Raw genomic sequence first — 18,686 nt, forward strand, 5'->3', positions numbered from 1 at the left:
TGGAGATGGTCTTAAATTTCATAAACCAGTATAAACTTCAGATTTTAATTCACTAACCATAATTTGTAACAAATATTAAAAAAAAACTTTCATCAACTACTACAAAACTTTACATTTTATGTTTACCATATTACCAAAACTGACAATAAAAATATAATAATTTTGGTTCATTCTCATAATAAGATTAAATGACAATAAATAATAATTAAAAAAAAACTAAATATAGCATAATCTTTTTTTTTTTGTCAAATTTAACACAAAATTTAAGGGGCACCATTAAAATTCAATTTTATAAAGATGTGACAAAAAATGCATGTGCAACATTTTTATAGCACTCGATTAGAATTTAGAGATAGAGACGCTTTTAGTGTTAAGACATAAAATCTCAAATTACAATGAGAAAACAAAATTATAAATAACTCAAATTAGAAGATAAATCGTATATTTTTAGGTTTGTAACAAGTTTGAAAAATACTATGATCAAAGAAAAATACCAAAAAATAGTAACTTTCATGATATGCCATAAGATTAAGCAACGGTAAATTTTCAAAAAAGGGCAGACATAAGAAGAAAAAATGAGTAAAATCCCCATATTATCCTTCTATAATAGTTCTACTGGCTTGCTATTTTGACCTGAAATTACTTAAACAGTTTCAGATTGTCCATTAATTATTTAGTGGGCAGTGGACTCCTCATATATGAGTAAAATCTTAATATGTAATCATGCAATGCACCAGAATGGATGAAAGGACACAGCTCATTGTTCTTAATATCACATTACAAACAATTGGAAAATAACAAGAGTTCCTTTTCATTTTTCAACCAACAGGCTATGGACCTCTTTCTTTAGTACATTAGAAACAGAAGAACATTCATCTTTAAGCTAAATGATCGAACACTTACAATAATAGGGCCCTCCCGGTGCACATAGCATATTTCTTTTAACCCATGGCATATTTCTGGGTCCAGCTCCTAGCAGTCGTCTCGTACTTGCTCCTGTCTGTCTTGTACATGTGAGCAATCTCAGGCACCAGTGGATCATCAGGATTCGGGTCTGTTAGCAGCGAGCAAATCGAAAGCAGCACCTGAACATTAAAAAAAGATAATCAAAGATTGTTAACTCTCTACAGCATAAACAGATCAATCTGAAAGAGCTGCTTATTTATTTTGAAATGCAGATAAGAAACTAAAGTAGTTCATCGAAAGAATGACTTGAGAGGAAACATCACAATAATGATATTTAGTGGTCTAAGTAACAAGGTTTAATGATACTTGGCAATCAACCAGTCACCATTCTCTCCAAATCAGACAAATTCAGACCAGCGGAGAAATTCTATAAGACAGGCAGAATGGCCATCTTCTAAACCTATATAGATATAATAATATATATATATATATATATATATGTATATAGAGAGAGAGAGGGAGAGAGAGAGAGAGAGAGAGAGAGAAAGCCCTGTATTGATTATAGGGTTGAACATCGGGCGGGTTTACCGGGTTTCGGGTTCGCGGGTTTCGAGTTCACGGGTTTCGGGTTCAAAAAAATGAAACCGAACCCTGACCCGAATAGGGCACGGGTTGGCGGGTTGGCGGGTTTCGGTTGGCCGAGTTTGCGGTTGACCCGATCAACTCGGTCAACTCTTTAAAAAAATTATTTTTTTATTTAAAAATAATAAAAAACAACAGTAAATTAAAATAAAATTTATATATTATTAAAAAATTACTATATATTTCTGAATATAAATTATTTTATATAATATATAAATTTTTAATAAAAAATTATATATAAAAATATATTTAATTTATATTATTTAAGAAAATAAATTTATAAAAAAAAATAATCTGAGAGTTTCAATTTTAAAAAAAATTAAGATTTTTATTTTTTAATTAATAATTTAATATATATATATAAAAACTCTAATAAAAAAATAAATTATATATAATATATTTAAATTGCGGGTTAGGGGCGGGTTGGCGGGTTCACCCGAAACTCGGTACTCTTAAAAACTCAACCTGCGAACCCGCCCGAAGGGTACCAGGTTGAATCCGACCCGCCCGAACATTTAAAAAAAAAAATTGTGGGTTCACCGGTTCGGGTTCGGGCGGGTTGCTCGGGTTCGGGTCGAACCCGCTCGAAATGTTCAGCCCTAATTGATTATCTAGTGGTTAAATAGTTGTAGATAAAAGATAATGCACCTGTATTCCACACAAATAACGGTTTGACTTTTGATCTAGATTGGAAATTTTAGGTTTATAAGACAAAAACCTTCGAGATGGTTAGAGCTGGGCTCCACTGCTCCTTCAAGATGTCAAGGCAAATGCTACCATTGCTGTTTATATTCGGGTGGAATACCTTTGTTCTAAATGCCACCTGCAGAAGACCATCAATGTCAGAGAGAGAGAGTTTAACCAGAATAACAATTTTAATGAAATAGTTCAGACTAGCTTAGCATGCTGGAAAATGACCCACAAAAACTTTAACCTCAATAATATACTCTGGAGATAGGTATTAGGTATTGAATGAATTTGATAACTAGTCAAATAAGTGTGCAAGGGCAAATAGAATGAAGTTAAAAGCAATCATGCAAACACAAAATAGACCAGATATAATAATGGCCACATGCAAACACAAAATAGACCAGATATAATAATGGCCACTGTCAGTTGCACCTCCACTAAGGTGATAAGCCCCAGGTCCCACTCCTATAAGTTAATCTCCACAATATAGATTATTCTTGGAACAAATATACCTCCTGAGCGAGTGCGAGATTGCAGTATTCCAATAAAGAAATGTATGAACAAAGATATGTAATGAAAAGTAACCCAAAAAACATTTCAAACTTAGAACAAAAATGAAAATTCAATGTTGCAAGATATTAAGAACTTACTGAAATTAGTATAGACAAGATAGCAAATAAAATGGTACCTTGGGAGGCTTAAAGGGATAATCTGGAGGAAAATGGATAGTAACCAAGAAAACACCCCCAGCATAAGGACTATCTGGAGGTCCCATGATTGTTGCCTGCCAGTGAAACATATCTTCTGCAACAGGACCTGTAAATATTTGCAAATAAGGCAATTAACAATATTACCAAGAAGCTTAATGATCAACACGAACTTGACTTTTTACATGATTGCAGTCAAAAAATCATTAAATTAGCACAAAGAACCACACGAAGGACATCATCATCACAGAACAAAATTAATCATACTCAAGAAGTGAGTATCGCTCGCCAAACACTAAAATGATGGCTTAAAATAATGCCACATAATTTCGTTTCAAAGAATTGGTGTCCCTAAGAGAATCCTTTTACAGATCATGTATATAAACTCAAGACTTTCACCACACTTATCACTTCACTGATAACTCTTCGCCCAAACAAACAAAAAAGAGCTCAAACAAAAACCAAATAATCAACTTGGAAATCATTTCAGTATTTACACACATACATATACGCGAAGAGCTTAAAAAAAATAAATAAATAAAAAAAAATAAAATACCTGCACTGCAAGAAGTAGGAGGATCCTTCTGCAAATCCTTCAGTTCCTTCAAGATCCGCTTCGAAGCCATTTGCGAAACCCTAATTCCCAAATTCCAGAATCACCGTCATAACAGATCAAAAGTGAAAGCCAAAACCATAAATAGATGTACGTATAGATGAACAAAACCATAGAGGAACGGATCTAAGAAGAGACCGAACGTACCTGAGAGAAAGAGCAAGTAGCTAAGGTTGCGAGAGATCCTCCTTTCAAGCTTATTTGGTGTCCTGAAGCCGAAGAAGAGAGAGAGAGAGAGAGAGAGAGAAGATGACGATGACAGGAAGACGAAATAGAGGAGTTCAAGATTCGGTGTGGGCGAGACTACCTGCGCTCGCATCCTTTAATGGGGATCTCGCCTTCTCATTGGCCTCTTCTGTTTGTGGGTCCCTAAGGGCTCGTTTGGTACGTTAGTTATATTGTATTGTATTAAATTGTATTGTATTGTTAGTATTATTTAATATAATATTATGTTTGGTATTGTCTTGTTTTAAAAGGATGTGTAAAGTTATAATATATTTTTAATAAACTCGATCCCAACACCGACTCTGGGTCGGGTCTGGGTCCGGAGTTTGGGGTTAGGGGTCCAATTCAGGTCTGGGTTCAAGCGTTAAACAGTCTTAGTCCACGAGTTAGTATTTTTGTTTTGTATGAAATAAATCCATTGATGAGGTGAAATACATTATAATATTGACTTTGAGTCGGGTAGGTGAGGCCCAATAGAGGGGTAGCCATCGTCAGGATAACATAGTACTGTTTGATGTTGACAGGTGGCCATGCACCACTAATCGTGTACAATAAATGTCAGAGTAGTGGATATTGGATAAAAGGTATGTTGCTTTTTGTGTTGTGCGCCTTTCTCAAGTCTGACACATGGGACAAACCCTTGATTCTTTGGGATTTGGTGTTAGAGAAATGCAATGTAGGACTGCACCCGAACACCTCTTTAACTACTCCTCCGAGACTACCCCTATGGGTATGCGATTGTGTTTTTCTAAGTCTCTATTTCTCTAGACGAGATTCGTCCTTCCCAAACCAAAAAGGTCTAGCTTTATCGAGACAAGGTTATAGTTGAACTTGGAGCCGTAGTTTGACTCCGCTTATAGGCAGACCCATTGCTTTGTTTAGGCCTAATGGATGGGCATGTGAGTTGATTTTGGGCCTTGGAAGTATACGCGTCATCCACCCAGAAACATGAATACCATTGTTGTGGAAATTATATTGCTTTATAATTGCGCAAGTGTACACAATCACAAACAAGTAATACAATGATAAGTAATCAAAGTTCGTCTCCACAGGGACTTTTTACTAAATAATGTTAAATCAACTAAAAGTAATTCCAAGAATTTCAAATAAAAATAAAATAAAGTCACACATTAATTCACGAGAAAAATTTATAGCCTTGAATCTAAACTTGAGAACTAATTTTTTTAAACTAAATAAACTAAAAATAAGAAACTAAAAGTGATTAAAATGGTGGTAATTTCAGATTTAGAAAATAGACTTGGGTGATTAATTTCCACTTGTATGTCCCAGTTGATACAACAATGACCCAGCAATGACTCAGCAATCCTGGCAGAGTTAACAGATTTTAAAAAAAAACCAGCAAGCTTTTCCCAAAACTTGCAATAAACCATTCATAATCTCAACAATGCATTCCTACATCAGATTAGATCACAAATAGTCCAATAAAGCGTCAAATCTTTAGTTATGCATGGTAGCAAAATATTCCTATTTCACCACTAATTAATACCTAAAAGAAAAGGTAAAAATCATGCATCAATTAGAGGGGTTCAACTAGGTCTTGCTTTTCCAAGTAAGATCTAGCTTGCTAGATGTTAAAAATGGCCAAAAATTAACATTCATTCAACCTTTCATCACAACTAATTGAACTAAGTCAAGATTACTTCATCATTGCAAAGTCAAAACACTAGTCCATACAAGGGTTTATAACCACCCAAATCTCAAAAAGTTTAGTTCATAGCTGAAATTAAAAACTCAAAACCAGAAAATGTATTGTTCATGAAGTTAAAGAAAAGCTTAAAGAGAAGAAAATGATACAAAACAAAGTGGAGAGCAAGAGAGATGAGTGGTGAGCTCAAGTCCTTTCTTTGGTAGTTGCCTTCTTCTCCTTCTTCTCAATCTTCTTCTTCTTTCTTTCTTTGTACTCTCTTCTTTTTCTGTACTTAGAAACTTTTTGCTGCTGTAAGTTTTCGTCCTCTATTCAAGTGCAAATTTTACCACCATCTATTCATGTCCTCTTTTCCTTTTTGCCCCCCAATTAGGGTACCAAAGTTTACCCTAATTGGAAATCCCAATCATCACCCACTTGTCCTTCATTTTCCACATGTTTGCTGAGTCAATAGCCAAATTCCGCCACCTCAGCTCGTTTTTCTTTTCATTAAAGCCAGCTGGACTATCTGCCAAAATAAACTTACTGGGCTGACAAATTGCTACGCGATGATTGCTATAGCAATGCTAGTCAGCAATAATCATTTTTCTGCTCCTTTTTCTCCTTGTCCCAAATATTTCCAAATACCTATTCTTGTATTTTTTTTCTGCTTAAAACACATAAAAACAATAACATAAGTCTATTTAACACTTACTAACACGCACACTTCCATTTATTACAAAGACACAATAAACTAAACACAATTACACAATATAAACATTAATTGCTCCACAATTCACATTAAATTCAAGCTTAAAGATATGAAAATAACTCTAAATCTTAGAGTTATCAACACCCCAAACTTAGAATCTTGCTCGTCCTCGAGCAAGACAATACAAACTAAACAAAATAAAACACAACAACAAATTTTTACACAAAGACTCAACATACAAGACAAATGAGAGATTTCATAGAAATTCAAGTTGGCCTAGCGAATATTGATGCTCTCAGAAAAAATGGAATTAAATGGAATAGGAAATTGCTTGCCATAACTTTATATGCTGCCCCTTTAACGTTTTTGTCATTGGATAACATTAATATTTCCCAAAAGTCACCTAATCAACAATTTATACAAGTATATCCCACCTAAACTTTGAACTTCTCTCCAACTACCTTTAACTTTTTTTTTTTTTTTTCATTCAATTCAGCTCCATAAGTTGGATTAGTGCACTCCTCTCTACTAATGTAGTCTAAACTTATCCCCTTGATCAATAGGACTTTATTAGGCTTGTAATGTTAGGCTTGGGTTAGGGTATGGTTAAGGATGTATTTTAGCTAGCTCAACACCTAACTACTTCACTTGTCAAAAACCGAGCCTCTTCCATAAATTTTTTCTTTTGACTCACTTCCCTAATTCATTATACTCACAAGTACTTGATATTAAAATTAACTTCTCTTGCTATGTTTATTCTTTTTTTTTTTTTTTTGTTTTTACTTCAATTGGGTGGAACACCCCAAACTTAGTTGCAAGAATATATATATATATGTACTTATTATTTTTTTTTTTTTGTTCTTTGCTGATTTTTTTCTTTTTGAACTAAAAAGGAATTTAGTACTATATTATACTTATATATAGCAAGAGAAAGTTATTAAAAATGCATACTAATATACCTTGTGAGCTAATTCCCCCACCCCAAACTTACAACCCAACATTGTCCCCAATGTGGCTAAAAGTATAATCTTGAATTAGCTCGCCACAAATTACACTCACCGCACTCACCCCAAACTTTATGTGAAACTTGGCTCTTGACAAGTGAGCAATTAAGTTAGGACATATGGGGAAATGCAATTTAGGATGGATGTGATATGTGTGATCGGGTTGCACAACAAAACGAGGCTAACGGCTCAAACTTGGGTGACTAGGGCAAAATTGATTGAAAGGGAGAGTTAGAAAGGCTCAAACGTCCAAGGAAGGCCTAAATCATTTCTAAGGGACAAATCTAACTAGGATTTCGCTTCAAGGAGATGCACTAACCAATTCTAGATGCTAACATTACATGTGAAATAATCGTATGAGAAAGGCAAAGCATGGTGGAATGAATACAAGTATAAACTAGTGAGGAGAGACTAAGGGAAACATCCATAATATCCAACAATGCAGCATGATAAAGCAACAAGTAAAATTAGGCAGCAACAATAATGGAATGGGCGGAAAGTATCATCATCGAGCAGAACACTAGGCCACCGAAAAACTTAAAAAAAAAAACTCTCAATGCCAAACTAACAAACACATAAACAACATAGAATAAAAGTTCCAAGCACAAAATACAACATACAACGAGCACAATACAATCTAAAAACAAACAACACAAAACAGGAAAATATAAAATAGCTTAGGTATGAGAAAAACTCCCTCTACTCGGAGTCCTCATGGGGCTCCTCTGTGTTCGAAGCTGATGGGCCTCCCCACGGGTCTAGAACATGCTGAGGGAAGTCCGAGAACTTGGGATCAAAACGGGGCGTAGTCCTCTTGAATGCACGTTCCATGACGGCGTCACGCTTCTGCTCATAATCCCACATCGCGTGCAATCGGCCACACATTTGTTGTTGCACTTGCTCAAAGCGAGCAAAGCGATCTACGGGAGGCTCCGTGGCTGAGGACGTCGCTGGGGTAGGTGTTGTTTTCGGGGCTCGAGGTGGACCAAAATTGATAGGCCCCCGAGGATTCAAGGCGCCTTCTTCCTTCCATATGGGCACACCTGCCTTGCGGCAAAGAGCAGTGATGGTAGCAGGGAGGAATAACTTCCCCTTCCCCCTGTGTGCACAATCAGCAATCTCTTGGGCAAGGACAGCCCCGACGTCAACATCCCAGCCCATTCTAATGCAATAGAGCATCCAGGCGCGGTCTTTGCTGACGGTCGAATCATGTGAAGTGGGGCAGAGGGCAGTTTGCACGAATGTATACCAACATTTCAACTCGTGCTCCAAATCAGTGCGCCGAAATCGAAGATTGCCATAATTATCAAAACTCCATTCAGATCATGGCTTAGCGAGCACCGGCATCATGTCACCCACAGTCTCGTCGCTCACCTGCCCTTTTTGCGCGGAGTATTGGCACTCGACAGAGTTTAACCCAAACAGGTCGTTGATTGCTGCAGCTCAAAATGAGACTGGGACTTCACGCACCACCACTACAGTGGGCCATTCTTGGGATAGGAAGTTGGCGTAAAATTCTTTGACAACTTCCATGACCGCCTGCTCTCTTTGTTGGACAAAAAGTCCCCAATCTCGCTTATGAATCGTTGCACTGACCCATTCGGGCAACTCATCAATATCCTCGATATCAGCTACTAATCCACGCTCCATATAAAATTCCCGATTGTCCACCTTCTCATGATACTTTGTCTCAGCTGCCGGGCAATGAAATTTAGGAATTTCATGCAGTGATTTCTTTTTATTCTTGTTGGCGGTCTTCTTAACTTTGGGCATTTTCTTTTCTTTGCACTTGCACACTACCCCAACACAATGAATTTCTTCTTTGCTTCCTTACTCACTGCTGCCCCTAAACACAACAAGAACTCTTACAATGTGCTTCACTGTCTCCAACCCACTCTTGTTCAAAAAGTACTACTTTTGCCAACCCACACCACACCAAGTAAAATTTTGACACCTTACACACAATCCATGTAGTACTTGGCCATGATACTTCCTCTGTGCAAGTCACTCAATGCCCAACTTATCCAACACTAATCTGTTCAACTTGCAATATTCCCAATACTACAACAAATTCCAATTCACACCATTTCACTAATTATCACCATAATAAAAACCACTGCAGAGAACAATTTTGAAATTCAAATGCACACCAACAATGTCCAAGTAACAACCCCAATTCCAAACGATCAATGTAACCCAATCAACTCCTTTATACCAAAGAAATCATTTTCCACGCATCACTCTGTTCACAATCAATACTTTTCTCAAATTCACCAATCTTTCTCAGCCCAATAGTCTTCAACAATTCCACCAAATTCCAATTCAAATCATCCAAATCAAAATTATCACACTACTGCTACCACACTTAAATCACAATGACAATCTCAAGCACCATTTAATAGAACACTAGCAGTTCAACTACATCCACCAATTATGCACTTTAATCCAAAATAATTTTCAAATTAAATCACCAAATCAATATTCAAGTTTATGGCACCCACCAAACTGTCCAACACTACAACAAACTCCATAACACCCAAATGATCACAACAAACAACCTCTGGTTCAAAATCACAACAATTTATACTGTCACTCCAGAAAGATTGCAAACCACACCCTCAATTTTGAACTACACCATTTCAAAATATCAACTTTCACATCAAAGCACTACACCACCAATTGAACTACTTCAGCAAAACCAAATGCAATTTTATCCAAAACAAACATCCACCAATACTCACTCGACAGCCAGGAATTTGTTCAAATACAAATTAAAAGTTAAAAACAGCAATCTTGACAAACCAGGGAGTTCGTTTGTGTGCAATGTAGCGTTCGGTTGTTGCAGGTGGTGGTGATTCTGATGCGTGTAGGGTACTCGAGTCGTGTGCTTTGAGTGAAGTTCACTGGTGATGGGTCGAATGGGTGATAGCCGAATGGAGGTTTGGTTCACAGTGGCTGGGTCGAGCTTGGCGTGTTGTCGTATTGTTGGTTCGAGCTTGATGTCGAACTGGGTTGATTGGGCGAAAGGTGCGACTGGAACTTGGTTTGGGCAGTGTGATGGTGCGGTTCGAAAAGCTTGGAGCTGGGCGATTTGGTGGTGAGTTTTGAGTGATGGCTCGGGTTGAATGGAGGAAATGGATGAAATTGGTGCAGCTGGGGGAATGGTGTGCGATTTAAGGGGATGGCTGATGGTGAAATCGAAGGCTGGGTTGGCTTCGTGGTCAGCTGCTGAGTCCGACGTGGTTGAACGGAGGCGGAAGAAGGGCTGGTGGAAAGATGAGTGATGGTGGAACTGTGAAATGATGAAGGTGGTGGAGTTGGGTTCTTGGTGGGATCGAAGGTTTGAAGCTCAGTCGAGATGCTGTGGTGAGGTCAGGTGAAATCGTGGGTGGTTCTGGTGCTGGACGAATGGAGGAGACGGCTGATTTTTGAATGGGAATTGAAATTGATGATGATGATGAATGGGGTAGGGCTAGGATCTAATGGGCTGGTCAAACTAGCTGGGGCCCAGTTGACCAAAGAATTTGGCCCAAAACTGATTTAAATAATGTGAAGTGGGGTCTTTGTATCTCCAAAAATTACTTGGGCTCACTCAATTCAACACTAAAGTACAACCTCAAATAATTTGTCTGAACAATAATAGACCTATCCAATGATTGAATCATGAACAACATGACAATCACATGTTTTTTTTTCTGACAGACCATTCACTTTATTTTTTCAAACCCCAGTTCATTTGATCAGCCTAATACCAAAACACTTCTTGCTAAGCTGTTGCTATAGCAACTGAACAGCAACCTGACACCCCAAACTTAGTGCTTTTGCCCAAATCAAAATTTCTTCATTCCACAGCCTTTTTCACTTGATTCTCTGCACAAAGAAAAGAAAATTTTCAATTTCACCATGACAATTATTTAAACTAATTATAATATATAAAGATATAATTTCTTTTTTTTTCTTCTTTTTTTTTTATATATTTTTTTTCTTTTGCTTTTGTTTTTTTTCTTTTTTTTTTCTTTTTTTTTTTCAAGGGGTGCCTTTCACTGAGAAATTTTTTTTCTTTTTTCATTCTTTTTCAATTTTTTTTTTTTTTTCAATTCAATCTTTTCTTTTTTCTCTCTTTTTTTTTCTTTAGGCACCCCAAATTACAATGATCAAGCATCTTTTAAAGAAATCGAGGTCTTCTCTCGATTGACCTCGCCTCTCCAATAGTGTTTCAGCCGCTGCCCGTTCACTTTAAATTCCCTCCCGGATTGTTGATCTTTCACTGTAATCGCACCAAAAGGAGTCACTTCTTGCACAGTAAACGGGCCAGACCAACGGGACTTTAATTTTCCAGGAAAGAGTTTGAGCCTTGAATTAAAGAGTAACACTTCTTGTCCTTTTGCAAAAACTCTTTCCTTGATTCTATCATCATGCCATCTCTTTGTCTTCTCCTTGTACAATTTAGCATTCTCATATGAAAACAAACGTAATTCATCCAACTCGTTCAAATTCGTAACTTTCTTGCTTCTCCAGCTGCTGAAATATCCATATTGAGATTTTTTAGTGCCCAAAACGCCTTGTGTTCTAACTCTACGGGAAGATGGCATGCTTTCCCATAAACTAGGCGATATGGAGACATGCCTAGAGGAGTTTTATATGCTGTCCTATACGCCCAAAGTGCATCATCGAGGCGTTGGGACCAATCTTTTCTGTTGGGATTTACAACCTTCTCCAATATGCCTTTAATTTCCCGATTAGATATTTCAGCTTGCCCGTTAGTCTGTGGGTGATAGGCAGTAGCAATTTTGTATTTTACACTATATTTTGCCAAGAGGGCAGCCAACACTTTGTTCACAAAGTGTGTTCCCTCATCACTTATCAAAGCTCTAGGAGTCCCAAACCTTGTAAAAACATGTTTATGAAGGAACTTCATAACCACTCGAGCATCATTCTTGGGACTAGCAATTGCCTCCACCCACTTTGACACATAATCCACCGCCACTAGAATGTAGAGATTCCCAAAGGATTGTGGGAAAGGTCCCATAAAGTCGATACCCCACACGTCAAACAACTCCACCTCCAAGATACAATTAAGAGGCATTTCACTCCTGGCGGAGATATTTCCAACTCGCTGGCAGCAATCACATTGTTGAACAAAAGCATGAGCATCTTTAAAAATAGAAGGCCAATAATACCCGGATTGAAAAACCTTGGCCGCCGTGCGTTGTCCACCAAAATGGCCACCATAAGGAGCTGAATGACAATGCTCCAAGATGCTTCTAACTTCACCCATTGGCACACATCTCCGCATAATACGATCGGGGCACTGCTTGTACAAGTATGGCTCATCCCAAACATAAAACTTGCTATCATGAAGGAACTTTTTGAGCCGCCGCTTGGTAAAATCGTGGATAGGCACCTCCAACTAAGTAATTGACAATGTCTGCATACCATGGTACCCGTGTTTGCTCTACCACTAGCAGTTGCTCATCTGGGAATGAGTCTTGAATTTGTAATTCTCCCTCTAAGTGGCTGCTGTGATTGTTAGTTTCCAACCTAGAGAGATGATCCGCCACTTTGTTTTCTGTCCCTTTTCTGTCTCGAATTTCCAAGTCAAACTCTTGTAGCAACAAAACCCAACGAATAAGCCTCGGTTTAGAATCTTTCTTGGTTATCAAATACTTGATTGCCGAATGGTCAGTATACACAACCACCTTGGTTCCCACAAGATACGATCTGAATTTCTCAAAGGCAAAAACCACCGCTAGCAACTCTTTCTCAGTAGTGGTGTAGTTAATTTGGGCATCAACAAGAGTTTTGCTTGCATAATAAATGGAATGAAAGATCTTATTCTTCCGCTGCCCAAGAACAGCCCCAACGGCAAAATCACTTGCATCACACATGAGTTCAAAGGGCAATGACCAATCGGGTGCTACAATCACGGGGGCCGTAACAAGAGTCCGTCTTCAACTTTCAAAAATGCTTCATTACATTCAGCGGTAAACTCAAATGGTCTATTTTGTTCTAGCAAGTTACACAAGGGTTTGGACACCTTAGAAAAGTCTTTAATGAAGCGCCTATAGAAACCCGCGTGTCCAAGGAAGCTTCTTATGCCTTTCACCGTGGTAGGGGCTGGTAACTTCTCAATCACTTCTAGCTTTGCCTTGTCAACTTCTATCCCCTTGCTAGACACCTTGTGACCCAACACAATACCCTCTTGAACCATGAAGTGACATTTCTCCCAATTAAGCACCAAGTTGGTTTCTTCACATCTTGCTAACACTCTTTCCAAATTCTCCAAACACACCCCAAATGAATCCCCGTAGATAGAGAAGTCATCCATGAATATCTCCAAAATACTTTCAGCCATATCCGAGAAAATAGCCATCATACACCTTTGGAAAGTCGCGGGAGCATTGCACAATCCAAATGGCATCCTCCCAAAGGCAAAGGTACCATATGGACAAGTGAAGGTGGTTTTCTCTTGATCTTCCGGTGCTATAGAAATCTGATTGTAACCCGAATATCCGTCAAGAAAGCAATAAAACTCTTTTCCCGCCAAACGATCCAACATTTGGTCAATAAATGGCAGCGGGAAATGATCCTTCCGAGTAGCATTGTTTAGCTTCCGGTAGTCCATACACACCCTCCAACCGGTCACGGTTCGAGTAGGAATCAACTCATTGTTTGCATTAGCCACCACCGTGACTCCTCCTTTCTTGGGCACACATTGAACAGGACTAACCCATGAGCTATCCGAAATTGGGTACACAATACCATAATCTAGCCACTTGATCACTTCTTTTCGCACCACTTCTTTCATGACGGGATTCAATCTTCGCTGATGCTCAACAGAATTGCTACAACCAGCTTCTAAAAGTATCTTGTGCGTGCAAATCGTGGGACTAATACCCCTTATGTCCGCCATAGTCCACCCGATTGCTTTCTTATGCTTTTTCAACACCTCTAGCAAAGCACCTTCATTTTCAACTACCAAGTTTGATGCTATAATAACTGGTAGCGTGTCATTCTCCCCCAAATAGGCATACTTCAGATGGCTTGGCAAGGGTTTCAACTCCAACTTCGGTGGTTCTTGGATGGAGGGTTTTGGAGGCTTAAAATTACTTTCCTTCAACTCCAAAGATTCAAAGGGCTTCTTGAAGTTAGGAATAGGTTGCAATGGCTCCACCCAAGCAACTTGGTTGTCTTCATCTTCACTCAAGTCTTCAAGCTCATCAAAAGAACTTATAAATTTCTCATCCTTCCAAGCTTCCTTGTGAAATTTTTCAGCCACTATCGAGTCAATTACACTTATGCGGGAGCACTCTTCTATCTCATCCGGAAATCTCATAGCATTGAACACATTAAAGGTGACTTTTTGATCATTCACCCTCATTGTGAGCTCCCCATTTTGCACATCAATCAGAGTTCTCCCGGTAGCAAGGAACGGTCGACCCAAGATAATAGGCACATCTCTATCAGCTTCATAGTCTAGGATGATGAAATCAGCTGGAAAAATGAACTTGTCAACCTGTACTAGAACATCTTCTATTTTTCCTTCCGGATGGGCCATGGACCTGTCAGCAAGTTGCAATGTAACAGTTGTAGGACGTGCTTCACCAATACCCAACTTCTTAAAGATCGACATAGGCATGAGGTTGATGCTTGCACCCAAATCACATAAAGCTCTTCCAACATCCCGCCCCCCAATAGAACAAGGGATTGTAAAACTACCCGGATCCTTCAACTTCGGTGGAATCTTACTTTTCAACATGGCGCTGCATCCTTCGGTAAGAGCTACAGTTTCAAACTCCCCCAACCTCCTTTTCTTCGTCAAAATGTCTTTTAAGAACTTGACATAGTTCGGCATTTGCTCCAATGCTTCCACCAAGGGAATATTGATATGGAGCTGCTTCAACACATCTAAAAACTTCTTGAATTGCCCATCTTGCTGCTGTTTCCGAAATCTTTGAGGAAATGGAAGGGGTGGTTTAGTACATACTGGTGCGGATTGCTGACTGTCAGATTGCTGACCCGATGCTGTATCAACTGGTCTGGTATCAGCAATTTCCTGGGCAGTTTTTTTACTCAATTTTTCGTCGTTTTGGATTGAAGTGGGCTCCCCACTACCCTTTATTTCCTCCTCGGAATTTTTCAGATGCTTGCCACTCCTCAAGTGAATGGATTTGCATTGCTCCTTCCCATCCCTCCTTGGATTCTCCGTGTCACTAGGCAAAGAACCTTGCGGCCTAGCTTTTAATTCATTGGCCAAATGTCCAAGTTGCAACTCTAAGTTTCGAAGAGAGGCAGCTTGACTTTGTATCACCGCATCATTTTTGGCCATATAATCCCGCATTAGACTTTCCAAAGAACTTGGTTGGGCATTTTGAGCATGTTGTGAATGTCGGGGTTGTTGTGAAAAACCCGGTGGATATGCTTGTCTTCCTTGGGCTGGTGCGGTGCTTGAGCTTGCTCCTTGACCTCCCCAAGACAAATTAGGATGATTCTTCCAAGATTGATTGTAAGAGTTTGAGAATGCCCCATTGTTTCTGTTAAAATTCTGATTTCCCATGTAACAAACGGACTCCGGATTAGATGGACACTTCTCAAACACATGCCCTTCTCCACAAAACACACATGAGACATCATCACTTTGAATGGCAGCAGCTGGTTGAATATTTTTAGCGTTTCCAATACTCAAATTCTTCAAAACATTCGTCATGGAAGCCATTTGAGCTGTCAAAGCCGTTATTGCATCTACCTCAAGGACTCCCGCCACTTTTCTACTTGTTGGAGCTCTTGTGTTGGACCATTGGTAGTTGTTACTTGCAATGGTCTCCAAAATCTCAAATGCCTCATTGTAAGACTTCGACAAAATAGCACCATTGGCCGATGCATCTAACACCATTCGAGAAGCTGCATTTAAGCCATTATAAAAAGTCTCCATCTGAATACAATGTGGTATGCCATGATGTGGACACTTTCGCAAAAGTTCCTTAAACCTCTCCCACGCATCACTTGTGGACTCATCTTCAAGTTGCTGAAAAGACATGATCTCACTTCTGAATTTTGCATTTCTAGTAGGAGGAAAGTATTTCCTCAGAAACTTCTCAGCAAGGTCATTCCAATTGGTCACAGAATCAGGAGGCAAAGTGTTGAGCCATGATCTAGCTCGGTCTCGTAGTGAGAATGGGAATAGCTTCAACCTTAACACCTCTTCACTTACTCCTTGGATCTTGAAAGAATCACTCACCTCCAAGAATGAACGGAGATGGAGGTGAGGATCTTCAGTTGGCAACCCGCTGAATTGCCCCACGGTTTGGAGCATTTGAAACATCACTGGCTTGAGCTCAAAGTGCGGTGCTTGTATTTCAGGCCTCACAATGCCTGGATTGAGCTCATTAAACATGGGGGTTGCATACTCCCTTATAGCCCTTGCTCGGTCATCTGCCAATATGATGGGATTAACAATTTGTTGAGCAATCCCTTCATCATCAAAATTCTCAGCCATGATGTCTCGGTCCTTAGCCTTTTGAACCCTGCTTCTTCTTCGGAATGTACGTTCAATCTCGGGGTCAATAGGCGCAAGTTCAAAGTCCTCTTGTTGGTTCATACATTATAGATACCTGAGATTTCAAAGACAAACCAGCAAGATTAAAAGCACAAAAATTCTTAGAATGTCAATTAGTTGATAAAACAAAATTTAGAACTTAAAGTCCCCGGCAACGGCGCCAAAAACTTGTTGTGGAAATTATATTGCTTTATAATTGCGCAAGTGTACACAATCACAAACAAGTAATACAATGATAAGTAATCAAAGTTCGTCTCCACAGGGACTTTTTACTAAATAATGTTAAATCAACTAAAAGTAATTCCAAGAATTTCAAATAAAAATAAAATAAAGTCACACATTAATTCACGAGAAAAATTTATAGCCTTGAATCTAAACTTGAGAACTAATTTTTTTAAACTAAATAAACTAAAAATAAGAAACTAAAAGTGATTAAAATGGTGGTAATTTCAGATTTAGAAAATAGACTTGGGTGATTAATTTCCACTTGTATGTCCCAGTTGATACAGCAATGACCCAGCAATGACTCAGCAATCCTGGCAGAGTTAACAGATTTTAAAAAAAAACCAGCAAGCTTTTCCCAAAACTTGCAATAAACCATTCATAATCTCAACAATGCATTCCTACATCAGATTAGATCACAAATAGTCCAATAAAGCGTCAAATCTTTAGTTATGCATGGTAGCAAAATATTCCTATTTCACCACTAATTAATACCTAAAAGAAAAGGTAAAAATCATGCATCAATTAGAGGGGTTCAACTAGGTCTTGCTTTTCCAAGTAAGATCTAGCTTGGTAAATGTTAAAAATGGCCAAAAATTAACATTCATTCAACCTTTCATCACAACTAATTGAACTAAGTCAAGATTACTTCATCATTGCAAAGTCAAAACACTAGTCCATACAAGGGTTTATAACCACCCAAATCTCAAAAAGTTTAGTTCATAGCTGAAATTAAAAACTCAAAACCAGAAAATGTATTGTTCATGAAGTTAAAGAAAAGCTTAAAGAGAAGAAAATGATACAAAACGAAGTGGAGAGCAAGAGAGATGAGTGGTGAGCTCAAGTCCTTTCTTTGGTAGTTGCCTTCTTCTCCTTCTTCTCAATCTTCTTCTTCTTTCTTTCTTTGTACTCTCTTCTTTTTCTGTACTTAGAAACTTTTTGCTACTGTAAGTTTTCGTCCTCTATTCAAGTGCAGCCAACCACCATCTATTCATGTCCTCTTTTCCTTTTTGCCCCCCAATTAGGGTACCAAAGTTTACCCTAATTGGAAATCCCAATCATCACCCACTTGTCCTTCATTTTCCACATGTTTGCTGAGTCAATAGCCAAATTCTGCCACCTCAGCTCGTTTTTCTTTTCATTAAAGCCAGCTGGACTATCTGCCAAAATAAACTTACTGGGCTGACAAATTGCTACGCGATGATTGCTATAGCAATGCCAGTCAGCAATAATCATTTTTCTGCTCCTTTTTCTCCTTGTCCCAAATATTTCCAAATACCTATTCTTGTATTTTTTTCTGCTTAAAACACATAAAAACAATAACATAAGTCTATTTAACACTTACTAACACACACACTTCCATTTATTACAAAGACACAATAAACTAAACACAATTACACAATATAAACATTAATTGCTCCACAATTCACATTAAATTCAAGCTTAAAGATATGAAAATAACTCTAAATCTTAGAGTTATCAACACCCCAAACTTAGAATCTTGCTCGTCCTCGAGCAAGACAATACAAACTAAACAAAATAAAACACAACAACAAATTTTTACACAAAGACTCAACATACAAGACAAATGAGAGATTTCATAGAAATTCAAGTTGGCCTAGCGAATATTGATGCTCTCAGAAAAAATGGAATTAAATGGAATAGGAAATTGCTTGCCATAACTTTATATGCTGCCCCTTTAACGTTTTTGTCATTGGATAACATTAATATTTCCCAAAAGTCACCTAATCAACAATTTATACA

General features: G+C 38.3%; 1 protein-coding gene and 1 non-coding gene across 2 annotated transcripts; one reads left to right on the forward strand and one right to left on the reverse strand.

Annotated features, from left to right (window-relative positions):
* Nucleotides 1-739: 739 nt before the first annotated feature.
* LOC115717293 (ubiquitin-conjugating enzyme E2-17 kDa-like) lies at nt 740-3,996 on the reverse strand. The gene is made up of 5 exons (XM_030646263.2): nt 3,706-3,996; nt 3,502-3,581; nt 2,927-3,054; nt 2,267-2,371; nt 740-1,085 (listed from the first exon to the last, which is right to left on the reverse strand). The coding sequence occupies exons 2-5, from the start codon at nt 3,569-3,571 to the stop codon at nt 942-944; spliced, it is 447 nt and encodes a 148-aa protein (XP_030502123.1). The 5' UTR covers nt 3,572-3,581; nt 3,706-3,996; the 3' UTR covers nt 740-941.
* Nucleotides 3,997-16,092: 12,096 nt separating this feature from the next.
* LOC115696059 (small nucleolar RNA R71) lies at nt 16,093-16,199 on the forward strand. Its single transcript, XR_004007657.2, has one exon. It is a non-coding gene; the product is annotated as a small nucleolar RNA R71 (small nucleolar RNA).
* The last annotated feature ends 2,487 nt before the right edge of the window (nt 16,200-18,686 follow it).

This window comes from Cannabis sativa, chromosome 5 (genome assembly GCF_029168945.1).
Source record: "Cannabis sativa cultivar Pink pepper isolate KNU-18-1 chromosome 5, ASM2916894v1, whole genome shotgun sequence".
In the NCBI taxonomy this organism is placed as follows: Eukaryota; Viridiplantae; Streptophyta; class Magnoliopsida; order Rosales; family Cannabaceae; genus Cannabis; species Cannabis sativa.